The sequence below is a fragment of the Narcine bancroftii genome, chromosome 9 (assembly GCF_036971445.1).
Source record: "Narcine bancroftii isolate sNarBan1 chromosome 9, sNarBan1.hap1, whole genome shotgun sequence".
Lineage (NCBI taxonomy): Eukaryota > Metazoa > Chordata > Chondrichthyes > Torpediniformes > Narcinidae > Narcine > Narcine bancroftii.
Window position 1 is genome coordinate 120965005 of NC_091477.1, and position 26460 is coordinate 120991464.

The window sequence follows — 26460 nt, forward strand, 5'->3', positions numbered from 1 at the left end:
TTCATAATTTTATATGTTTCTATAAGATCTCCTCTCATTCTTCCAAATTCAAATGAATGCATCCCCACATGACTCAATCTCAACCTTCAATTTATTATCATGGTAATAAAACAGTATCATATAACATGAAATTTCTTTTTGTCTTCTGCAAGGTAGACAGATTCATATCTAGCAGGACTTGCCTCTTACAGTCAGAGAGAGAGAGAGAGAGAGAGAGAGAGAGAGAGAAGTTGTTCCCCCCCCCCCCCACCCTCAGTGTCACCGAGCCCCTGGAGCCACACAGAGTCCAGTCCAAATCATTTGTAACCCGAGCTCCAGATCCGAACCTCCGACAGTCAGGGACCTTTCAGAACCTCCTCGCATCCCAGTTCCGATACCTGATACTCCTCCAGCCAGTTCAAGCCAGTCTCCAGCAGTCCGCAGCTCGGAACGAGTCTCCCGACAGCAGTCTCAGCAGCCCACAGCTTCCACGGGTTCCTTGTCTCAAGTAGCCAGCAGCCCACTGCATACATCGGTCCCTCAGCAGCAGAGCTTCCTCACTGATTCGCCACTGTGGTCACCGTCCAGCAGGTCGTCTCCTCCGCTTCTCCTCAGATGGGGGTGATCGTCCCGTCCTCTGGTACCCTGCTCCAGTCTTCTGCTTTCCTGGGGTCTGCAGCCCCACCATGGTTGCTGTTGATTAATTGGCGCCACCACCTTGGACGCAGACCCGCGGTCGCGGGATTTCAAATAAAAACTCTCATTGGCTCCCTCAATGGGCTGTTCAAAGCCCGTGAGGATTTGAGGGCAGCCGATTGAGCAACTGAACCGAGGGAGCGCTGCATCTCCACTCCTTCTCTCCCTGAAGGTCCGCACCAGTGTCAGCACTAACACTACAGTGGCTCCAGCACCGCCGCCATTTTAACAAAGCTCTCTCCTTTACATCTCTCCTCAAAGGCTAACCCCCCCCCCCCCCCCCATATCTCTGAACAAAGCTATTTCCTGCTCAGATTTAACTGGGGCTTACTATAATGACACATCCAATGATCTGCTTGCAGGGACTCAGCAGGTTAGACAGCATCCATGGGTAGAACTAATCAGTCAACATTTCCAGTTGGCACCCTTTATCAAGACCAAAGGTTCCATTTCTCTCAACGGATGTGGCCTGATCTGCTGAGTCCCTCCAGTTGCTCATTGTTTACTCAAGTTTTTAGGTTTCTTTTTGTGACACATGTCCGAACTGGCCCCTGGATCTCCAAGACAAAAGACCAGCAACATTAATGGGTTAAAACAGGGCACAGGTAGAGAACATCCAAGGGCAGAAACTTGAAAAGGCTCCCAAGTTTGTCTTTACATTAACTGTTTTATGCAGATGTAACACGCCTACTTATTGGTGTCAGCAATTAGAATTCTTCACCACCAGAAAGTCTTTACCTATCCCCTACTATTAACCAGTTATTCTCACTTGCACATTTTTTAATGGCACACAATCTACCTCTCCCAATTCTTGGGAGACTACATGAAGGATTCCTGACCAAAGGCCAGGGCCAAAACGATGGTTACATTTTACTTCTTATGGATACCGTGACCTCCATGCTGTATGGTTGCTGTAGAGCATTGGATTGGAAGGTCAATCCACAGGATTATAAAAGCAGCAGAGAGGATCACTGGGGTCTCCCTCCACCATCCCACCCCTATCGACGTGATCTACCGGAATCAGGGTTTGAAGAGGGCGCACAAAATCATTGAGAGCCTCTTCCATCCCATGCACAGCATCTTTCAGCTACTCCCGTTGTGAAAGAGATACAGGAGGATCAGAGCCAGAACCACCAGTCTGAGAAACAACTTCTTCACAGAGGCAGCGAGAATACTAAACGACTGAATGAACTGCTCACACAAACTCTCCGAGACTCTCATATTCATGAGACAACATTTAAATATTTTTATATATGTTTTGCATATGTATTGTTTGCATGTAATGTCTGGTTGTGGGTTTGCATGTTTTTCACCAAGACCAGACAATGTTGTTTCGTTAGGTTTTACTTGTACAATCTGATGATAATAAACTTGAACTTGCTAAGTTTCTCCAGTATAAATTTTAAGTTCAATTTTAAAATTTAGACATACAGCTTTCAGCCCCCGAGCCCATGCTGCCCAGATGAACCCAATTGACTGACAACCCCTTGTATGCTTTGAATGGTAGGAGGAAACCGGAGTCCCTGGGGAAAACCCACACAGACACAAACTCCTTACAATGCAGGATTCGAATCCCAGTCTCGATTGCTGGCACTGTAACAGCATTGCGCTAACCGTGCCTTCCGTGTTTTGCACTCAAATTCAGCATCTGCAGATTTTCTTAACTTGACTTTTTTTTAAGTGGGCTGCGAGGATAGCATGCAAGAAGGTTTCTCTGCATATGTGAATTTGGACCATCAGTACTCACCTTTGACCTTTGCTTTCGTTGGTGTATGATTAACTGCTACATCATCGCTGAACTCATCCTCATCTTCCTCTTCATCTGGCAGGTGCATCGACACAACAGTTCCCTCAGGGAGCGTCAGGTTAGGCCCTACAATCACCTTAAAATAAACGAGGCCATGTTGTCTATTGATCAGTCACTGGAGTTTCCTTGATGCATAATGAAGCTCGGCTGCAAGATGGGAAATGTTTAGTGAAAACATAAAGGAAACTTCATTTTTTTTCCCCCAACCATTGTGGGAAACTGGAATTATTGGAAGAATTTTCTGGCTATTCATATACTAACAGTGAACAGGTCACAGTGTTTTCACACATGGGAACAAGATGCTGGAGGAAGTGGTAGAGGCAGGGACAATTATAAGAGAATTTGGACGGGTCCACGGATGTAAACGGTTTAGAGATAATGTGGGCCAAATGCAGGCTAATGAGACTAGCTCAGGTAGGCACCTTAGTTGGCTAGGGCTGCAGGGCCTGTTTCCAAGCTGTGCCACCCTATAGCAATAGTCAGTTGTACTTACATTGAAACCTAACACACAGCGCACATTAAGTTTGACTCCAGGCTTAATTTCCACCTTGCTGCACACAAAGGATCTGCAGATTTCTACCCCATGTCCGATGGAGACATCATTCCAGATATAGGCTTGGTCGAGTTTCACATTATCCCCTGGGGTAAAGTACAAAAGCAAACAATTTATTTTCATTCAAGTGATGCTTTCGCCCATTTTCCTGCTTCTGATTTTCTACTGTCCTCCTCAAAACCTCTCACAAATTGACCCGTTGCTCATATTGTCGATTCTGACCAAGTGACTAATTCAGTCCTTAACTTCTACATAGATTGTAAATTGTACCTAAATTTTTGTCAACACAATTTATGCATCTGGGAATCTGCAGCCAACCAAGACTAGTTACACCTGTACATTGACATGTTTAAGACAATTCGCGTGTCAACTGTTTCAATTTCCACAGATGCTGCTGGACTTGCTGGGTATTCTCTGCCTTTTCCTGTATTTATTTAAAATTGTCCAGTATTTGGTCCCAGCCAACAGCTCCACCAAGATGCTGGCAGTGCGAGAGGCCAGACAGCAGGAGCTAGTGCATGGAGGGAAAATGATCATGTCTGTGAATGATCCAAAGCTGTAACCTGTCACTGTGCAGAAGGTGCCACAAGGTACCTGGAGAGAATGGGACCAGATGCTCTGCTCTACAGCCAGTGACCTCAGGATATCTCAATCATTTCACAGGCAATTAAACCCTTTTCAAGTGTAATCAACATTGGTACTCAGGGAAAGGTCATTCCAAATAGGCAGTGAAACACGAAAGAAAGCCTGCAAATGCTGTGATTGTCATAAAAACACATAAATGCTGGAGGATCTCAGCAGGTATTGTAGTGTCCATTGGAGGTAAAGATCTATAAATGACATTTTGGGCCTGAGAAGGGTTCAAGTCCAAAACATCGGTTATACAACTTTACCTCCCATGGACGCTAAGCAACCCCCTGAGTTTCTCCAGCATTTCTGTTTTTGCATTCCAAATAGGCAGACGGGTTTCAACTCTGCAATGTGGTACTGGGATTCTATTAACAATGAAGGTACTAATTCAGGGATAACTATTGGCCAAAACACCATCAAGAATTTTGTGCCATCCTTGAAGGTGAAAACTACAATCTAAGGATAAAGGTGGGCAGTGCAATGCACAAATGTGCTGGAGAAACTCCAGGTTACGCAGCATCTTCAGGAAGCAAAGTGTTACCCTGAAGGACCCAAGCCTGAAATAATTGTTAGCCTTTACTTCCTGGTAATGCTGAGTGACCTGCTGAGTTTCTCCAGTACTTTTGTGTATTGCACACAATCCCAGCATCTGAAGACTCTTGTTTCACAGCAAGGGGTAGGAGGTAGTGGGTGTTACTTTGCTGGTCTCAATAAAGGGTACCAACCTGAAATGTCTGACCATAGCTACCCAAGATGCTGCTCCTTGTCTGCAGTATTAAGAGGAGAGCAATTGGGGCAGGGACTAGTTGGTAATTGGTGGACAGATGATGGTTAAAAGAAAAGATCCAGGTGGGAGAGGGGGCAGACTTGGGAGACCAAGGCAGCAGGGCAGGTGATTGGTGGCAGACAAGAGAGAAAATAAGAAAGAAGAAAAAAAAAATATGGGTACTTGGAGCCCAGATTGGGGAAGGGATGACGAAGATGGGACAGCTGCTGGAGAGTGCTTTAGAACAAGTGGGAATGGCTTTCACAAAAATCAATACATGGATCAATGTTTTTTCTAAAAGCCAGCTTCAACTTGATGGGCCGAATGGCCAACTTCCAATATCATCAGAAAATATGAATGTACAAGACCTGAGAGATCAAATCATCTGGTCGTGACATTGATTTTAATGTCAACAACAAATTTCATGACATGTGAAGACAATAAATTCCGATTCTGCTTTCTGTAGGGATTTGCATGTAATTAAGTATTGTCTCTTGTAATGCACAAGTGCTTAATTGCGTGCAAAGGGATACAAATATCTAATTACATACAAGTGTTTTATTCCTTTTTGGCATGAAAGGGTGGTATCAATAGGCTTCTTCAGGTGCATTCGCCTCCAAAATGGCGCCTGCAGAACCGGATTCAGACCTGTGGAATGGTCGTTCAGATGGCAGCGCTGAAAGCGCAGCGCTGGCCATCCAAAAGGGACAGCTTCACGGGAGGCGTCTAGGACCGCACTCGGCTCCTGTCCTGTTGGGCTGTCAGGGTTGGGATGGCTGGCTGTCAGAGCGGGGACATCCCTGCACTGGCAGCCCGAGCCAGCCGCCACACAGTGTGGGGACTGATGTAGGGCTGTGGGGAGAGAGCGAGGCAGCGGGATCAGTATGGGGACAGCCCACACTGGGGGGCAGGGGCAGCTGGGAGAGGGGCTGTCAGGCGCTCGTCAGCTGATTGTCATCCCCTTAGCAGCTGCTTTTAGGCAGCTGCATTCAGGTGCGGGGGGGGGGAACCTCAGTGCTCCAGCAATTATCACTCCTGGAGGAGGGTTACAAAGTTTGCCTCGCATGCGCCTCCTGCGCTTTCAAGTGGCCTCCCGACAGCCACATATGGGCATAATATGCGGCTTTACATTGGAGGATTTTGGCCACCTAAAAGTTGCTAATATCAAATCTTCTTTTAAACTCTTCTCTTCCTTCCCCAAAAGCCAGGACCCATTGTTTCTAATTTTAAACCTCAGATACACAGAAATGGAATGCAAACCTGGCCAGGAGAAATTGAACTCAAAGGAGATAAAATTTAATTGAATGAGAGAACAGGCTTGAGGGGCTATAAATGCTCTTAACACCTTTGATGGTCATCTTAAATTGGTTCCATTGACAATTTTGCTGCGATAGTCTATGGATCCTCAAATGGAAGACATGCCTGAGCCAAGCAAGCAGTCTAGTTTAACTTCTAAATATTCCTTGTTCCTGAAGAGAATGGATTTAATTAGCAGGCCTGTGCCTCTTTACCGAGAAGAAATGTAGTAACATTTTTGGAGGCAGTACAATGCTGATTCACCAAGCTAATTCCTGGGATGAAAGAATGAAAAAGGTTTGGGCTGCATTCCTTGGAGCTTAGTAGAATGAGGTATCACCTTATTCAAACAGTTAGGATGTATTCATGAATGGGAGGGTCCTGAAAATGGGCTGGTCATTTGAAACAGAGGTAGTAGAAATTTCTACTCAGAGTATGGTAGTTAGAAGTATTCGAAATGAAGGTGGATAAATGTTTGTTAAATTGAGGAAGAGAGTTTACCGGATGGTTGCATCACAGCCTGGCTAGGTAATTCAAATAACCAGGTATCCAGCAGGCTACAGAAGGTGCAAAGCAATGAAGGCATCTGGGGGGGGGTGATGCCTCAAGAAGGCAGCCAACATCATAATTATGGTTTTTAGACTGCAATGTCAGGAAAATTGTGAAAAAAGTAACATAACTGCCTGTTGGTCATTCACACTGGGAGTCTTTTTAGACTGGAAGTATCTGAGTGTAACAGTCCTGGTGGTTGGATGTGCAGGAGAGTGGATGACTGACAACAAATTTTTCCAGTATGATTTACACTGTAGGGGTCCTGCAGGATAAATGGCAGTGCAGGAATTGACTCCAAATTCCTGCACATTCCTTTTTAGACGTCCGTGTAGCGGCAAAATTCCTTGATTGGACTTCACTACCCTGTTTGCAACCTCTTTTCATTGGTACCTTTGGGTAGACGGAATGAACCCTACAGACCAGCACCTCTATGTTCAAGAATACTGTAGGTTTTTTTCCAACAACTGTCAGGCTCTTGAATCTCTCCTGAGGCACTTTTACACAGCTGCTGAGAAGCAGAACATTTTTGCAAATTTATTACGTATTTTCCATCACGTAATTTTTCCATCAGAAGTGGCTGCAGTCTAAATCGATTAGCCCCAGCCATCTGTCTCCTCCTGTCCCTGGCCGTCTGTCGCCCCCCGCCCCCCACCCCCCACCCCCCCCCCCCCCGCTCCCATCTAACTCCATACACAACAGGGGTGCCATGATGCCAAATGCAGAGTTCACCTGAGCACCGCAAGGGCTCGCAGCGAGAAGCAGCAGTGAGGGCTCAATGCAGGAGCAATGGCCGCCTTCCTTACCCGTAATCTCCCACACACTGGAACCGCTCTACCAGAGCCAGGGATATGCAAAGCAGTTCCAACTGCGTGAGGGGGATCATGAAATGGAACACTTAACTACTTTACATTCTACTCTTGATGAGCATTTTCCCGACATTTCTAGTAAGAACAAGTCATGGGTACAAAATCTTTTCGTTGTCATGACCCAACCCGCTGATTTACCAGCACAAGAATATGAAAACTTAATTGATGTAACATCCGACTTTCAGTTGCGCCAAAGATTTAATAATTTTCTGCTAAGTTTTGGATTAGCCTGAGAAAAATATCCATCAGTAGCAAAATCTGCTGTGCATTGCCTATTACCATTTTCCACGACTTAACATGTGCGAAGCTGGATTTTCGTATTATGCAGTAACAAAAATAAAATACAGAAATTGATTTGTTGCCACTCCTGGCATAAGAATTCAACTATCTAATATTGTGCCCAATATTAAGAAGATCTGTGATGACAAGAAACAATTTAATTCCTCCCTTTACATGGAAATTAGAAGCAACAAATAATTTAAATTTGGAGATTGTAAGTTCATTTATTTTCTTACTATACTTTTTTATATACTAGGTATTGCAAACTGTACATGACAATTAGGGTTTTTCCATTTCCAAGTGCTCCCAAAAGGGTTCCGTGAGCTCTTTAGAGGATACGTATGTGGCAAATTTTGCTTTTGGCAGGTGTGGTAGATGCTTGAAACAGGCTGGCAGGGAATTAGATACAATAGTTGTGGTTAAGAGGTTCTAGAGAGTAGGGAATACAGAGATAAATATAATGTGCAAGAAGCAGTTTCAATTTGGGCATTGTGTTCAGAACAGACATTGTAGCTGAAAGGCCAGTTCCTATGTGGTGGCTTGGTTGGCATAACAGTCAGCGCAACACCTTTACAGCGCCAGCAATCGGGACTGGGGTTCGAATCCCGCACTGTCTGTAAGGAGTTTGTACACTTTTCCAATTGTGCGTGGGTTTTTTCCCCGGGTGCTCCGGTTTTCTCCCACCATTCAAAATGTCCTGGTGTAAATTGGGCGGCACGGACTCGAGGGCCTAAATGGCCTGTTACCATGCTGTATATCTAAATTTTTTTTTAAATTTAATTTAATTCTATATACTAAAATACCTAGAATATCTACAAATGACAAATCCATCCCAATAATTGAGCCAGGTATCCACACAGCTCTGAACATGGATGAACATTTGAAATCATGAATTGCAGAGCAACCTACCTATAACACAGTTGTGGCCAATGGTAGCGTCCGTTATAAAGCAGTTCCTTCCTATGACAGTCCCTCTGCCAATGACAACGTTTTCTTCCACCACACTGCCCTGACCCAGGCTGACCTCTGACCCCCGGTAAACATTGTGCCGCAGATGGACGCTGAAACCTTTATCGTCATCCGAGAAGTTCATCTCTGGTGTCAAGGGGTAGACCCAGCGGCGAACGACGTCAGAACATACGGCCTCATACACGAGGAGATTGGATACGCGCACCCCATATTCATCTGTTGTCACGTGCATATGAATCTGGTTGCCTAATATCTAAAATACATAGCATGTAAATATCCTTTGACTTATAAATCAAAGAAGAAGCAACACTGAAAAGCCATACCTAGAGCCTATTAAATACATGTTGGTGGGTGATGGGTCCAAGAACACAAAGCAACAAAAAGTTCCTCCATGGACTCCATTTACATCTCCCGCTGTCTAGGAAAGGCAACTAACATAATGAAGGATCCATTACTCCCCAGACACATTCTCTTCTCCTCCTTCCCGCCAGGCAGAAGGCTTCAGAGCATGAAAGAATGCACCAACAGACTTAAAGGCAGTTTCTTCCCTGCAGCCATCAGGCTCTTGAATGAACCCTCACAGTGCCATCTAGGAAAAGCAGTTAAAATACTGGGGGTCCCATCCCACCCTGATATATTCTCTTGTCCCACCTCATATTGGATACAGGGTTCATGAGGTGAAGCGATGCACCACCAGCTTCGGGGGATGGGTTCTTCCCACTCATATCAGGCTACTTGATGAGTAAAATTATACTGCCCTGGCACTTTTTAAACCAAACCTTTCACAGTAACAATATATTCCTGCACTTTAATTTTGTACTACCTGATTCATTCAAGACTGACTTGCATGCAAAACAAAGTTTTTTTTAAAAACTGTATTTTGGTACACGTATAAACAATTCAAGTTCAGGTAAGCTGGAAAGAGTGCAGAAAAGATTCATGAGAATGTTAGCAGGACTGGTGGGCTTGAAGTATAAGGAGTCGATGAATAGGCTGGGACTTTGCTCCCTATAGTGGAGAAGGTGAAGGGGGTTGAGGGGTATCCTTATAGTTGTACAGAATTATGAGGGGCGTAGTCTTTATCCCCGGGGGAGGAGAGCGTAAAACTAGAGGAAATAGATTTGAAGTGTGAGACGAAAGATTTAAAAAGTGACGTGAAGGCTACCTTCACAGAAAGTCGGAGATGGAATGAGCTGGTAGAGAGGGGCAGAAATATTTTCACATTTAGACAAATACGTGCATTGGAAATGTTTAAAGGGATATGGGCTGAACACAGGAAAATGGGACAATCTTGATTGGCATGGGCAAGTTGGGCAAAGGGCCAGTTTCTTTGCTGGAGAAATCTAGGATTTTAATAGAGCTCTCATGCAGCCCTTGCTTGGTTAAAATTGATCTTTCTTTTCATTGTAACTCTAAATTGAGCTCTTCAACACAGCTGCATGCATGTTAGATACAACCTGACAGACTCGCTCACAGAAGAACCCTCCGCACTGTACTAGATAGAAATGTGACAAATAAACTAATGGTGAGCCAGGCATTGAGTATCAAAATCCCATCTGAGTTAGGCATTGAATAGAATTCAACATGAACTTTTGGAGATGCCATCAGGAAAAAAACTCAATAGGACCAACAGAAAATAGTATATTTTCTACGAGGACTTATGTTGGAATTCATCTTGTGAAAGGGCAACACAAACAGAGTCTATCATAATTTAAAAGAAGTCTACAAGATTCTGAGGCATAGATAAGGTAGACAACTAATGCCTTTTTCCCCAAGGGGGGGGAGTAACAAACACCAGAGAACATCTGTACAAAGTAAAGGGAGGGAAGTTTAAGGGAGACATCAGAGGAAAGCATTTTTTTAAAAAAGAGGTGCTTGGAATGCCTTGCTCGGGATGGTTGTGGAGGCTAGTACAACAAGGGCATTTATGAAATTCTTAGACAGGCACATGGATGAAAGTTAAAATAGAGGGTAACGGGGTAGGAAGGGTTTAGTTTTTTTTGTTCGGAATTTTCTAAGTCGGCGCAACGTTGAGAGCTGAGGGGCATATTGTAAGGGTAAATCTTTGCAGGGACGATGGGAAAAGAATGCAGAAATAAAATTTATTCAAGGACTCTTATTGAAGCAGGCACAGATAATGTAGGTTGAACAATCTCCTTGTGTTGCAAGGTTTGATTTGTCAGGTGATGCACTTCCCCCTTCTAACACAAGATAGACCCACGCCAGGTAATCACTAGCAAGACTCTTGCCTCCCATTCAGATAATCCAAGCTGATAGTCATCCTACAAGAAACTGGTGCATTACAGGAGGGAAAAGAGGCAAAAGAACTCCAGTTACTGACAAGGTTTCACTGTTTTACCAGCAATTCCTATAACACTTAAAAAGTGTTTTCATTTTCTACTGTCTGTTGTAGGTTAACTTAACTGGATAGTGTTCAGATCTATTTATTGTCAGAGTACATACATAACATCACATACATACAACCCTGAGATATTCTTTTTCCCTGCAGGCCAGGCAGAATTACCACTTATTAGAAGTGCAAAAAATTGACTCAATGTACACATGTAAACAAATAAAGAAATGTAAACAAACTGACTGTGCAACTAATAAAGTGCAAAAGTAAGAGCCCTTAAATAAGTCCCCGATAGAGTTTGTTGGATAACACCCAGAGAAAACCAAAGTTTTTCAATGTACCGTGGAATACATGACAATAAACAATTCAATTCAAAGTCTACTGTCAGAAATATTGGAGATGGATCTACACACTTTTTAAAAAAAAAGGTCGAGAAACGAAAAACTCACCTCTTCATTTACAAGTATTCCCCGCACAAAGTCATCCCTGGTTTGATAATCAAAGTTATCTGTGAACAGTTCCGCAACCTGGAAATGAAACGAAATGAAGCTGGAAATCCACGAGTGAGGCAGAATACCCAAACTTGGTCCTGTTCAGAGAAATGAACTTGTTGAAACACTAAGTTGTCTTTCCCTCTCCAAACAAGGACGAACCTACTGAGCAATTCCAATGATTAGATCTGAACGCAGAACAAGAACAGTAAAGCGCAGGAACAGGCCCTTTGGCCCACATGCCTGTGCCAAACATGATGTCCAAATCAAACTAAAACCCTGCTGCTCGAACCATATACCCCCACCCCCTTCATCTACTTACATTTCCTTATTGTCTGTATTTTCACATCCAGGTTGTCACCCAAATTACTCACCAATAGAAAAACAAAGTAATAAAAAACATTCATGATGCTTTAAATAGGAATAGAAATTGCTGGAAAGATTCAGCAGGTCAGGAAGTATCTGATGAAGGAGAATGGAGTTAAAGAAGAAAGTATGCAGCTTCTAGGATCATGTGCAGTACACAAATGTGCTGGAGAAACTGGTTTCTTGTTTAAACTTTCATAGAAAAAAAAGCGAATGTAAAGACAGAGACTCTCTGCACCTACCTCCATTAAACGTCCATCAGGGAAGGTTCCATATAGATGGCATTAACGTCAACTTCTCCGGTTTCCGTTAACCACTCCCCACCCACCATCTTCAACCCACTGTCTCTTCTCCTCTAGTTCCATCTCTTTTTCCCCTTTTCTTACCTTTCCTCATTATCATATCCAATTACACCTTTTGTCTGTTAGTCTGGACTCTTTCAGTCGCACAGGAGCCACCAAGGCATGAAATGGTGTTAGACTTTTACTGGAATAAAGCCTGTTGTACAGTCTTTTGAGTTTTGTGTTTGCTTGCTGCTAAGTCAGTGCATCACAACAATAAAGGAACATGTTAGAGAATTTAAATGCAAGCCTTCCTGTACCAATGAGCTAAAAATGCAAAATACGAGGTCTATGGGAACCACAGAGGAGACACTGAATGTCACGGAACCTTTCTCTTCTGAAATGATTTTACTGACCTGTGGGGAACAGATGCTGATGTGGCAGTCAAGAAGATCATGCCGGATTTCAATCTCGTCATTGTTACCATGGAACACACGCTGGGGAAAACAATGAGGAGCATTTAGGCAAATCTTATTACTACAGTAAAAGTCATGATAATTTCCAGTTCTGCTGCCTCATTAGTGGATGAAACAGATCCACCAAGAGCAACAGCAAATCAAAGATAAAAAGAAATGATTTAATCATTGCCGTTACAATACACCGACATTCAGAAAACATCCAGTTAAAACACAGATCATAATTGTTAGAAGCCCAGCAACTATTAAGCAGTCACAGACTACAATAACTCAATTTCATGATTTATACTCTCAGTAAACAACAGCATATGTCAAGGATTTGAATGCTGGTAAAAAAAATTCTTTTCATCGCAGAAATAACTTTTGTAAAATACCGACACACAAAAGTGCTGAGAAACTCAACAGGTCATGCAGCATCTAAGGAGAGGTATAAGGCATTGATGTTTCAGGAATTCCTGACGAAAGGCTCCAGCCTGACACGTAGAATAATCCTTTCCATAAATGCCGCATTATCTGCTGAGTTTCTCCAGCATTTATGTTATGGTTCCAGTTTTCCAGCCTCTGCAGACTTCTGTACATAACTTTGCTGAAGTCCTCACTCTCTTCTTCCCAGATACTTCTGTTTTTTCCTGCTTCCCCACTCACCCATTCCCATCCTCCTTCCTCTTTAGTTCCATTCTCTTCTCCCACCTTTTATCTCTTGCCTTTGGGACCATGTTCCTCCTCCTCACCTCCCCTATAGATGTTCTCGATGGTGGGGAGGGTTTTAATTGTCATGTTCTAGGCTACGTCTCCCATTACCTTTTTGTTCAGACCCCTGCCGACATTTTTCCATACCTTGATGAAGGGCTCAGGCCCGAAACATCGGCTACATATCTTTATTTTTGCTCTACAAAGGATACCATTTGACCTGCTGAGTTTCTCCAGCATTGTATTTTTACTTCACCTATGGTGTCCACAGACACTAATATGTTTTAATGCTTTTTACTTATTAAAGAACTCTACTTTTGCACAATTAATTTTTTTTCTCTGTATTGCTCAGTCAGTTTGTTTACATGTGTACATTGAGTCAGTTTTTTTGTACTGCCATTAAGTAGCAATTCTGCCTCGCCCACAGGAAAAAGAATCTCAGGGGTGTATGCGATGTCATGTATGTACTCTGATCATAAATCTGAACACCTTACAGACAGCATCAGATTTGAACCTGCGTCCACTCAAAAACAAATTGGGTTGAACAACACTCTAGCTGCCACTCACATCCCTGTCCTATGAATGAATAATAAATTAAGTGACGTAACTTCATATTTACACCTTTTTCACATATTCTTCAAAACCTTTGGCTGGCAAAAATCCATCACAGATTTAAAATGTTGTTGATTGATCCTAGACGTCAACCAGTCACTGCTTGGGAAAGTTTCCCAACTTCATTCCCGAAAGGTCCAAGTTAATTTTTAGGCCACTCCCAATGGTCTCAGGACTCATTAACTACTCCTTGCCATTAATATTTCGGAAACAGCAATCAAACCATCCCTTTACCATTTAAATTCAAGGGAACGGATTTGTAGTTTGTGCAAAAGTGATCGACTCCAGGTAGCATTTTGATAAAAACTACTTTACATTCCCTCCAAGGTGGGATACCCAAAAGTTCAAGTTAATTGACACATGCAGAGAGATGCTACGATGGAGGATGTTTTGCGAGCACACCAGTTTCACATCTCCCTTAACAACTTTAACAGGTGCATCAAAGAAAGCATCCTGCCAAGGAGGATTGCTGCGTTGGAAGGGAACCGCTCTGTCCAAGACAGCAAGAGCCTGCAGAGGGTTGTGAAAGGAAACAAGAAAATGTGCAGATGCTGGGGTATAGTGCAGAACACAACGGAAACACAGCAGGCCACGCAGCATCCATAGGAGGTAAAAGCAACCAATGTTTCAGGTCAGAGCTGTTCTACAAGAATGTTAAAAATCAGCAGATGTCTGAATAAAAAAGAGGGGGAGTGTAAGGGGGGGGGGTTCAAGGAGCACAGTTTAACAGGTGGATAAGGGTGGGAAGGGAGAAGAGAAAGAAGCGGAGAAGTAATAGGGGAAGAGGGCAGAGGACTATGAAAGATAGCTCTCTGAACAGTGGGAGGTGAGGGCAGTTGGAGGAAAGGAGGGAACGGGAGAGATCAGGGGAAATTGGAGGTCGATATTAATTCCAACTGATTGGAGAGTGCTGAGATGGGATACAAGATGTTATTCCAATTTGAGGTTGGCCTCAATTTGGGAGTGCTCAAAGCCACGGACAGATACATCAGTGTGGCCAAAGTGTGTGGAATAGGCCACTGGGAAATCCTTGCTATTGCAGCAGACAGCATGAAGGTGCTCAATGAAATGGTGTCCCAGTCTGTCTCCAGTCTCCCTGATGTAGAGAAAGCCGCATGGGAGCACCATGAAAATGTGGCTCAGACTATCACATACACATCCCTCCCTCCACTGACTCCATCTTTAACTCCCGCTGACTTGAAAAAGCAGCCAACCCCAGCCACACACTCTTCACACCCACCCTCTCATCAGGAAGAAGATTCATGAGTGTGAGATCACGGATCACCAGATTCAGACTCCTGAATAACCCCCAAATAATAAAAATTACCGGATATGTAACCTTTATTCCATGGCAACTAATCTCCCCGTAACTCCACGCTTTTACACCATCTTACTTGGTTGTTGTACGACACTTATGTATGAAATATACAACTAGCCTGGTGAAAAAACAAGTTCTTTCACTTCATTTTTAAAGCTTGTGATAATATAAACTCATACATAATACGTTAAAAGTACAGAAGTGCAGATTGACAAAAATCAGTTAGTTTGGAATAAAGGTAGTATAATTTTACTCATGTGACATTCATTCAGGAGTCTGACCACAACAGGAAACTGTCTTTGAATTTAGTAATTAAATCTAAATCTAACCCCAATGTTGCGCAATTGTATTTTCCACTGCATTAATTAAATGAACATTTAAAAGCTCCAGTAGCACAGTATTTTTAATTGCACAAGGGATGTGGGCCTTGCAGGCTGAGGCAGCTTTTGATGGCTCATCCTTAATTGCCCTTGAAAAGGTGGTGGGGAGCTGCCTTCTTGAACCTCTCCAATCCTTGAGGTGTGCGTGCACCCACAGTACTCTTGGGGAGTACCAGGATTTTGACCCAGCAACAGTGAAAGAACCCTGATATCATTGCAAGTCAGGATGGTGTATGGCTTAGAGGGCAATTTAGATGGGGTGGGGTTCCCTATGTTTTTGCTGCCCTTGTCTTTCGAGCTGGTAGAGGGGGTGGGTTTGGAAGGTGCTATCTGAGGAGACTCAATGAGTTGCTGCAGTACATCCTGTAGACAGAACAACCTGCTGCTGTGTGTCAGTGGTGGAGTAAGTGATTGGTTGTAGATGGGGTGCTTGTCAAGTGAGCCGTTATGTCCTGTATGGTCATCAGTCTTCTTGAGTGTTAATGAAGCTGGATTCACAGTCAAGTGGAGACTGTTCTTTCACATTCCTGAGGTGAGCTTATATATGGTTGGAGGGGGTGAGGAGGCAAGTTACTCTCCACAGGACTGCTAGCCTGTGACCTGCTCTTGTAGTCACACTGTGTATATGGCTACCCCGGTTCAGTTAGTGGTCAATCCTTAGGATAAAGAATTTTTCCTCCTATCTGATTATCTCTACCACCTGCTCAAACTATTCACTGCCTCCTGGGGTACCTCTGGGATTTACTTCATAAAACTTTAATTTCTCAGTGTATACCTAAATTGGAAAACAGGGATCACAAGGTAGAGAGGAGGGAGGTGGGCACTCTCCAATCGGTGGCATTAACATCAACTTTTCCAGTTTCCGCTAGACCATTCTCCCTCTCCTCCGTCTTTTCCTCCAGCTCTCTGTCCCCTTCCCTCCATTTACAGAGCCACCCCCCCTCCCCTTGCTTGCTGGTGTGCTCTCCCTCCCTTATCCACCTATTACCACCTGGCCGTGGGACCGTGCTCCTCCCCCCGCCCCACCCCCTCCCCACCATTCTGTTTGGGTGCCTGTCTATACTTTGCTGATGAAGGGCTCAAGCTTGAAACATCGGAGAGGATTGTTCACTATATAGAGTACACTAAACAAAGACCTGCTGACTTTCTCTAGCCTTGTATAGAGAGGCAGTATTTCTGCATTGGGATTAATTACTGCATTATTCCAATACATGGCTCATACCACGGGAAATCGGAATTTCTTCAGCCGGTGCGCTCTCTGATAGTGTAGCACGCGGCTAGTTTTGCTGTTCACCGCTGCAATGACGTCATCCTCCTGACACCTTGTCCTATGACCCGGCGATGACTGTTTGAAGATCATCGTCATGACGGGAACATTCTTCTCCAGCTTCTGCCTTGCCCTACAAAGCACAACGACAGAAGGTCACAAATCGAGTGGCAGCAGCTGAAGATTAGTTGTCAGTGGATCTTACAGCCGATCTTGTAAGATCAGAGGACAAGGGCAGAACAATCAGGATTTTGTATAATCACTGCAACGTTTCATAACACCTTCTGAGGTTACTAGAGATAGACATCAAGGGCCATTTGTGAGGGACAAATCTTGAAAATTCGCGAATAAAGAAATGAAGAGGCAGACTCCGAAATTAAAACCATCTCTAGTCTGACCCGTGTGCATTTTTTAAAAAAAGACAAGACTCGGGGTGGCCAAGGAGAAAAGAATTCTTCATTGGTCATTTCCTGCTAAAGTCATCCGTGGGAATTATATCGCTGACTCCAGTGGAGGCAACAGAGTTAACAGGCCAGATATTACAGCAGGTCCATATTCAACAAACATTACATTCAGGGTATTTATTAGGGTATTCAGTGTGTGCTGCCAAATCACACCCAATTAGCCTACAGCACCCATATGTTTTGAAGGGTGGAAGGAAACCAGGGCACCCAGAAGAAATCCACGCAGGCATGGGGAGAAGATACATACTCCTTCCAATCAGTGAACCCCTGTCGGTGTCACTGTAACTGCATTGTGCTTAACCACTACACTAATCCTGATGTTCTGAAGGTTGGAGGAGTTGTGGATGGTGCAAAGGTGTCATAGGTTACAAAAGGATATAGACAGGATGCAGAATTGAGGAGAAAAGTGGCAGACTGAGTTCAATCCGGATAAGAGTGAGGTGATGTATTTTGGAAGGTCAAACCAGAAGGGTTAATGGTCAGATAGTAAGAGTGTGGATGAACAGAACCTTGGGTCCAAATTCATCCATCCCTCAAGTTCGCCGCACAGGTTGATAGGACAGTTAAAAAGGTCTAGGGGATGCTAGACTTCATCAATAGGGGCATTGAGTTCAGGAGTAGAGAGGTCATGTGCAACTCTTCAAATCTCGAGTGAGTCTACGCTTAAGAGTATTGTGTTTAGTTCTGGTCACCTCATTATAGGAAGGATGTGGAAGCTATGAAGAGGTGCAGAGATTTACCAGGATGTTACCTGGATTGTAAGGCAAGGTAGCAGAGCTAGGACTTTTCACTTTGGAATGTGGAAGGAGGAGAGAAGACTTAATAGAGGTCTACAAAAATAGGAAAGGCATAGATAGGGTGGATAGCCAGCGGCTTGTTCTCGGACAGGAATAGTAAACACCAGAGGACATATGTACAAAATGAAGGGAAGGAAGTTTAGAGGAGACATCTGCATGAGTTATTTACGCAGAGTTGTGGATGCCTGGACTGCCTTGTCAGGGATGGTGTTGGAGGCTAAACATTAGGGGCATTTAAGAGATCCTTAGGCATGGATGGAAGAAAAATAGAAGAGTTACGGGTTAGGGAAGGTTTAGTACAGTATTTTTTTAAGGAATACATGGATCAGCACAACATTGAGGGCTGAAGGGCCTGTAGTGTTCTGTGACCATTGTTATCATGGGATGAGTTACGTGAACAGGGTCTCCTAAACATCTCCTCTCTGGCTCCTGTGAGCCCTTGGGCCAAGCAGTGGTTTAAAGCATCCATCCTCTTTCATTCTTTTGGGAAAACACCATGCTTGAAGTAAAAACACGAAGCTGGAGAAACTCAGCAGGTCAAACAGTGACCTTTATAGAGCAAAGATATAGAGTACACTGTTTGACCTACTGGGTTTTTGTTCAAAGTTAATGGACCCCTTCCCTGAGAAGCAGTCGTTTAGTTGATTTCTTCCGTACTTCTGCATTAAAATAACAACTGCATTAAAATTCAAAAATCCTTTATCATAATTAGTACAGAACATGCAATATTACATGAAAGAGTTGCCATTAGAGTTTCCTGGCACCCCTCACAGGAAGAGAGAGAGAAGAAAAAGATAGTCCCTTCAGTCACTGAGTCTATTCACCTCCAGTGCTCCTGTAGCCTCATTATGATCTATTAAAAACCCAACCTCCAGATCCAAACCTCCAACACAATCAGGAAGCCTTCAGCACCCAAGGCCCATCAGAAGCCATTCTTGCCCTCAGCACCCTTGTGATTCCTGGCTCCAATACCTGGTTCCCATGAGCATCCCTCAGCCTATGATGGATCTTCGACCACATCACCAGCAGCCTACAACCATAAATATTTTATGATTTCAGTCCGTGGCCCATCCCCTTTAATGATAGTTCCATTTCCTTTACAAGTTTGCCTGAGCCCCAAGCCCTGGAATTCTTGAATCCCCACTTAACTCACAATCTCATCTGTCTCAGAGGTAAATCACTCTCGTCGGAAGTGACCTGGACACCTGACTACACTACAAAGGTGCTGTGCAAATGCAAGTTATAGCCAGTTTCTAGCAGGTATTCGACGCTCAGCACTGCTGGCAAGGAGAGCACTTTAAAAGCTTCAATAATGAAATGGATTATGCATGAGATGACAGCCTTTTGCACAGCAAAGATCAATACAAAGGACGCCAGAGTCAAATTAAGTATGGAGCAGTCGGAAAGGATTTCTGCCGACAAAAATCAACGAGCAACTGAAGGGATAGAACCGATTATCATTAAAGTAGAAGGTGCAACTCACCTGTGTTCTTCCAGGGCTTTGGTCACATTGATATTTGCCACAACATCTCCATAAATTAATATGAAATCTGAGCGGACAAGCGACTTTGCATCAACATCCCTTAAGACGTCTCCCAAAGAACGATAGGACTCGGAACTCATGACATGGATAGTATTAGGGGAAGTGGGACGATTCCACTTGGATTTCCTGGAGAAGAAGGGACAAACATAGAAGTTTCTGCAATGTTCTAAATCTCGTTCACATTCAGAAAAAGGTAGGATGTGAGTTCAAATCTCACATCTGCTGCACCCCCTGGTTACACCGGGTTGTCAGATTGGACTCTGCATGTCTTTGAAGTGTGATTTGTGCCCAAAACTTTAACTCAGAAACGAGAGGGTCCGAATTCCTTTCATAAGTTCTTTTACTAAAACAAAATATTCTTCAAGGACTTCCTAATATTATAATTCCTCATTTTAATTAACCACACTCACAATACGGTCCCAGATTTATACTTGTTATAAGCATTTAGCGTCATCTCCTGGTGTGAAGTGAAACTGCAGAAGGATGCAAACACAAGCTTCAGCAGATATCGGACGCTTGGCGCTGCTGGCAAGGAGATTAAATTAAAAGCTTCAATAATGAAATGGATGGTGCATAAGATGTGCACAGCCTTTTGTATAGCAAAAATCAATACAAAAGGTACCTGAGCTTTTCAGACAAAGACATTTTCGAAAAAACAAATCTGCTACTTTCGGCCCACAAGCCCATGCCGCCCAATTACACCAGTTGACCTAAATCCCCCCAGTATGTTTTGAACAGTGGGAGGAAACCTGAGCACCCAGAGGAAAATCACATAGATACGGTGAGAATATGCATTACTGATACCCTTAGGATTGTCTTGGAATAAGATATCTTGTCCTCCCGACATTGTTTGTGAGGATTGACAATGAATTACCTTATCAATAAGCCCAATAAAACAAGCACCAATGAGGGATAGTCAACATGGGCTTGCATTTCACAGACACGACTGAGGCTATTTTGAGGTGGTGACCAAGCAGATTGATAAGTGCAAGGCTGTAGACACTGCCAATATGGACAAAGCAAAGGTAAAGGTTTCATTATTGTCACATAATACTACATTTAGAATGTAACATACTTGAAATTCTTTAACTTTTGTCTACCGTAAGGCAGACAGAGAGTCGCCACTTTGTCAAGTACCCCTCACAGAAACCTACAGCACCTAGTGTTCCTAGATGGTCTCCCCTCCAAGTACTGACCAGTCCTGAGCCTGCTTAGCTTCTGGCATCAGACAATCTCAGGTGTATTCAGGCTGTTAGGTTTAAAAAAAAGGCCCACGTAGTAGGATGGTTCATCCAGAAGAACAGATCACATGAGCTGGCCAATTGATTTGATGGTAGGAGAGAGAAGGGGGGATAGTGGTGAGTGTTTAATCAGATTGGAGGCCTGTGCATCCCCTGTTATTTGTCATCTTACTTGGCTAACAATGCAGTAAGCCTGGTTGGTAGGTTTTTGAGAATCAAGACTGACAGCCTCCTAATGGAGAGTGCACTCTTGTATAGAATGGCATCTGGATGAAGTACGTGCTCTCACAGGTAAAGGAATACATTCCATCACCAATACATATTATTAAGCATATTGGCTTATGACTTTCTTTTCCCCCCCGCTTTCTGATACGATAAAACCACAGCATAAAAACAGGCCCTTTGGCCCATCTAGCTCATGCTGATCTATTATTCTGTCCAATCACAAGGATCTGCACCCATACCATAGCCCTCCATACCCCTCCCATCCATGTAGCTATCCGAATTTTTCTTTAATGTAGAAGTTAAGCCCACATTCATCACTTCATTTGGCAGCTTGTTCCACACTTTCCCCACTCTCCAAACTCCTATACACAACACTAATAGGGTTGACCATGATTACAACAGTAAATCAAAAGACAGTATTAATATGATTCTCAATATAAAACAGTTATACTGTAACTACTACAGCATCTGTGGCAAGAGGAAAAGAATTAACATTTCAGATTAAGGACCCTTTATCAGAATGGGTCAGCAACTAGAACTAATGTGCTATCCAACTTGATCCCAAGCTTGAAAAACTGAATAGTTCAGAGGTGAATTTTAAATGTTTCACTATTCGTCTTTCCACGGCTGCTGGTTAACCTATTTTCAACATTCTGCATTTTGTTTTCAAGCATTAAATCAGAGTGAGTGAAAAACTGTGTGAGGGAACACAAGATTGAGAGCAAATACATCTATCTCGTGATATTAATCTGGAAAGCCCTGCCTAAAAATGTAATAGAAGAAAATAGTGCAATTTTGAAGAGGTGATTTTGAAAAGGCAATTGTTTGCTGGGTAGTGGGAAAAAAGTGATGCGAGTGGGACAAGGTGGTCAGCACAAGAGCTGGTTCCTGTGGTGTGAGATTTAATACTACGTGTGCCTTGCTAGGCGAACTTCATTATGTAGCCCCAAGTAACAATTCATTTAATCATCATTACTGAATATGGTCCTTGATTTTCTGGGCCATCCAACAGCAGAAAACGAAGGTTTCTTGGACACCAGTCGCTGTGAGAAACTCCAGGCTGTAGTCAATCAACGCTACATTGGCCAGGGGGAGCAGAGCCTGCAAGAGAGCAGAGGGCAGTTACAATGAGCTTTAGGAAACCACAACACCATGATCAAGCCAAGAACAGGCACTCCCAGGTAATGCAAAGGGTTTTGCCCCGAGAACCGTAGATTGATTTTTTTTTCCACAAGGTGGAAACAATTTCTCAGCAAGGGAAAAGAAGTGGGCAAGAGAAACCACAGAAGTTCACTCATTTGTAGCCAGTCACCACAGATACAATCATCAAAAGCTTGGTTGTCCAGGAGGGGGAAAGAATTGTAACGTTTAATTTTTAAATTAAGTTACAGTTTAACACTTGGATGTTTGACCACACAGATACTTTCACCATCAGTTTAAACTTTAAATATTCCACAACAAGGGAGGATAGTTTAGGGGAGACATCGGGCTAAGTTTCTTTTTTAAACACAGAGAGTAAAGGATATCTGGAATGTCTTGACAGGGGTGGTGGTGGAAGAATGGAACATTAGGAGCATTTAAGAGACTCTTAGGCAGGCACATGGATGAAAGAAAAATAGAGGGTTACAAGGTAGAAAGGTTTTTTTTGGGTAGGAATATATAAAAAGCTAGCACAACAGCAAAGGCCAAAAGGTGCTGTAGTGTTCTAAATTCAAAGGTCTAATGTTTTTAAGAAGATCCAGCACGTCCTCTTAATTCAACATTGTCCAACACATAAGCCTGTTCTATTCTGACCTCACCTTGACCAAGGTCCTTTTCTCTGGTGAATACTGAAGCAGGGTACTCTTATAAAAGTATTCTGATTCATAGACAGGCACATGGATGGCTGGGTGTAAGGTAGGGAATGTTGAGTAGGTTGTGGGCCGAAGGGCCTGTACTGCGCTGTAACATTCCGAGTATAATTGACAGATTTATTTTCACAAAGACGTTACTTGTTGCACTTGTAGAGAGTTTATGGAGAACATTTGATTGAAGTTGGGATTTTTGTAACCCAGGCTGCCCTGGTGCTATTAATGCCACACACATTATGCTGCTATTCATAACATCACACCTAACCTAATATTCCATACGTGGCTGAGTTTTACTTTAAAATCAATCAGGGAAAGGGCTCAAGCCCAAAACATCAGTTATGTATTTTTACATAAATAAAGGGCACTGTTTGACCTGCTGAGTTTCTCCAGCATTGTTTTTACTCATTTAAGGACTCTTTTTTGTGCACTTCATTGATTTTCTTTTTTATTCTCTGTATTGCAGTCAGTTTGTTTACATTCATTACCCATTTACAGTTCTTTATTTGTTTACATATATATATATATATATATATATATATACACACACAGTGCAGAGTTTTATTAGCATTACCAATAAGTGATAATTCTGTCTCACCCTCAGAAAAAAAAATCTCAGGGTCGTATGTACTCTTGACAATAAATCAGAAATCTGAATCCACTATTCCGTCCATTCCTCCTAGTTCTTGAATATCCTGATGCAGGGTCTCAACCCAAAACATCAACTGTCCCCTTAGATGCTGCCTGATCCAGAGTTTCTGCAACTGTTTGCTTTTTTTGCTGCTTGAATTTCCTTTTTGCCCAAAAATCTTATCGGTACCAATGTTCAATACACACAATGATTGAGGAAATGCACAATATTTTGAGAAGAAATTCCTCTTCAACTCAGCCCTAGTTGCTCATCCCTGATTTAGAGAGCAAGTACATGGTTTGAGAATCAAGGGAGCTTGCTCTCAATAGTTACCCTTGAGGGTGTGGCAGAAATGAAACTTATCCTTCAGACTGATCAGCTCTCAATTTTTCAAACTCCAATGGGTGTTGGGGATACAACTGGAATATTTTCAAGGTCTATCACAGAAGGCACAGTTGGTGTAGTGGTTAGCACATTGCCAGCAATTGGGACCGGGGTTCAAATCCTGCAGTCTGTGTGCAGTTTATACGTTCTCCCTGTGTCTGTCTGGGGGGGGGGGTTTGATTTCCTCCCACCATTCAAAATGTACCGGGGGGGGGGGGGGGGTGTAGGTTAATTGGGTATAAATTGGCCAGCATGGACTCGTAGGCTGAAATGGCCTGTGGCCATTTACATTTTCTACATTTAAATATTTTTTTAAAATTTAAATTAAAATTTAAGTGGAAGCAGACAAACAACTAGGATTGTCAGGCCTTCATTTGTGGGAACAGAAACATCAGCAGGGCTCCAGTTGGCAGTAACTCTTATTGGAAGCCTGGTGGCAGGAAGTTTTGGAAAGGGGATTAAATTGCACACTAAAGTGATTTCTTGCTGCAGGTGAATGTGTTCACAATGGTTGCTAGGCTCACACACAATTGCCACTATGGGAAATGAGAGACAAGCCTCGAGCAAGCACTCCATTGCTTGAGAAAGGGTGAAAAAGAGACAGGCAGCTTTAACTCATTCCTGAATATAAAGGCACCAAGGGTTTACTTCTGCACCAGAAATAGGGAAGCATGATCTGGGCAAAAGGGAAAGTTAGGAGGGGGGGGGGGGGGGGAGAGGAAGGTTAGTGGAGGGGGATCAGGGAAAAGGGGGAGGAGGGAGGGAGAAAGGGATGGGGGGAGAGGGGGGAGGGGAGAGTGGGGGAAGGAGAGAGGGGAGGAAGGGAGGGGAGGGGGAGAGAGAGGGAAAGGGGGAGGGGAGGGGGAGGGGAGGGGGAGGGGGGAGGGGAGGGGGAGGGGGGAGGGGAGGGGGGAGGGGGGAGGGGAGGGGGGAGGGGGAGGGGGGAGGGGGAGGGGGGAGGGGGAGGGGGGAGGGGAGGGGGAAGGGAGGGGGAAGGGGAAGGGGAAGGGGGAGAGGGGGAGAGGGGGAGGGGAGGGAGAGGGGGGAGGGGAGGGAGAGGGGGGAGGGGAGGGAGAGGGGGGAGGGGAGGGAGAGGGGGGAGGGAGGGGGGAGGGGAGGGGGGATGTGACTCAACAACCAACGGCAGAGACGCCCGCCTCTCACCCGCGGCTGGTCCTTGGTGATGGGGAAGAACTTCCTGTTGAAGCTGTCGGCCACCAGCACGGCCTGCAGCGGCGGCAGCTGCTCCACCTCCTCGGCGTTGGTCCGGAGCGCCCCAGCACCCGCCGGCCGCCGGCTCCCTCGCTGCTTCGCCGCCATCTTTGTGAGGGCCAGAGTGACGCGCGCGGCTCCGGCCCCGCCCCCTCTAACCCGGCGAGTGCCCCGCACCGCCATCTTGCTCAAGGCGACGGTTGCATCTGCGGCGCTCACGCCACGCAGACCTCCGCCATCTTTGTGAGGACAACCGTGACGTGTGGGTCCCACTCATCCAGGTCCTGCTTGGAGCCCATCTTGGTAAAGGCAGATGGACGTTTGCTCACGTGGTGCCAGCATTTGAAAACGCGTCACTTCAGGCGCCTCTTTACTGAGCGAACACTGATATGAACCACCCCAGCAAATAAATATAAAGTGTATGAAAAACGACGTCTTGGCCCCCTCCTCAACTCACTTGACAACATTTATAAATTTGCCATCAACACTCCGCTAGTGGGTTGTGCACAGGATGGGGATGGGTCAACGGACAGGAGGGCGACTGAAAACTTGGCTGAACGGTGCCCCAAGACAACCTCACTCGACGCCACCAAACCCAACGACAACTTCGCACTCAACGCCACCAAAACCAACGACAACTTCGCACTCAACGCCACCAAACCCAACGACAACTTCGCACTCAACGCCACCAAAACCAACGACAACTTCGCACTCAACGCCACCAAAACCAACGACAACTTCGCACTCAACGCCACCAAACCCAACGACAACTTCGCACTCAACGCCACCAAACCCAACGACAACTTCGCACTCAACGCCACCAAAACCAACGACAACTTCGCACTCAACGCCACCAAACCCAACGACAACTTCGCACTCAACGCCACCAAAACCAACGACAACTTCGGACTCAACGCCACTAAAACCAACGGTGCCCCAACGACAACCTCACTCGACGCCACCAAACCCAACGACAACTTCACTCGACGCCACCAAAACCAATGACAACTTCACTCGACGCCACCAAAACCAACGACAACTTCACACTCAACGCCACCAAAACCCAACTACAACTTCGCACTCAACGCCACCAAACCCAACGACAACTTCACTCGACGCCACCAAAACCAACGACAACCTCACTCGACGCCACCAAACCCAACGACAACTTCGCACTCAACGCCACCAAACCCAACGACAACTTCGCACTCAACGCCACCAAAACCAACGACAACTTCGCACTCAACGCCACCAAACCCAACGACAACTTCGCACTCAACGCCACCAAAACCAACGACAACTTCGGACTCAACGCCACTAAAACCAACGGTGCCCCAACGACAACCTCACTCGACGCCACCAAACCCAACGACAACTTCACTCGACGCCACCAAAACCAATGACAACTTCACTCGACGCCACCAAAACCAACGACAACTTCACACTCAACGCCACCAAAACCCAACGACAACTTCGCACTCAACGCCAC

General features: G+C 44.5%; 2 protein-coding genes across 7 annotated transcripts in view; one reads left to right on the plus strand and one right to left on the minus strand.

The window, feature by feature from the left end:
* Window positions 1–25217, minus strand: part of eif2b5 (eukaryotic translation initiation factor 2B, subunit 5 epsilon) — a 48222-nt gene extending 23005 nt beyond the window's left edge. Inside the window, exons 1-9 of the mRNA XM_069897543.1 lie at window positions 24924–25217; window positions 21874–21998; window positions 19372–19557; window positions 16583–16760; window positions 12301–12381; window positions 11196–11273; window positions 8334–8646; window positions 2976–3121; window positions 2423–2558 (exon numbers count right to left, since the gene is read on the minus strand). Coding sequence (XP_069753644.1) covers window positions 2423–2558; window positions 2976–3121; window positions 8334–8646; window positions 11196–11273; window positions 12301–12381; window positions 16583–16760; window positions 19372–19557; window positions 21874–21998; window positions 24924–25154 — 1474 coding nt within the window. The 5' untranslated portion in view covers window positions 25155–25217. The remainder of the gene's footprint in view (window positions 1–2422; window positions 2559–2975; window positions 3122–8333; window positions 8647–11195; window positions 11274–12300; window positions 12382–16582; window positions 16761–19371; window positions 19558–21873; window positions 21999–24923) is intronic.
* The window catches only part of LOC138742739 (salivary glue protein Sgs-3-like), a 69473-nt gene continuing 67912 nt past the window's right edge, over window positions 24900–26460 (plus strand). For all 6 annotated transcript variants that reach the window (XM_069897545.1, XM_069897546.1, XM_069897544.1 and 3 more), the window contains exon 1: window positions 24900–26460. This exon is cut by the window's right edge. In XM_069897545.1, coding sequence (XP_069753646.1) covers window positions 25483–26292 — 810 coding nt within the window. In that variant the 5' untranslated portion in view covers window positions 24900–25482 and the 3' untranslated portion in view covers window positions 26293–26460.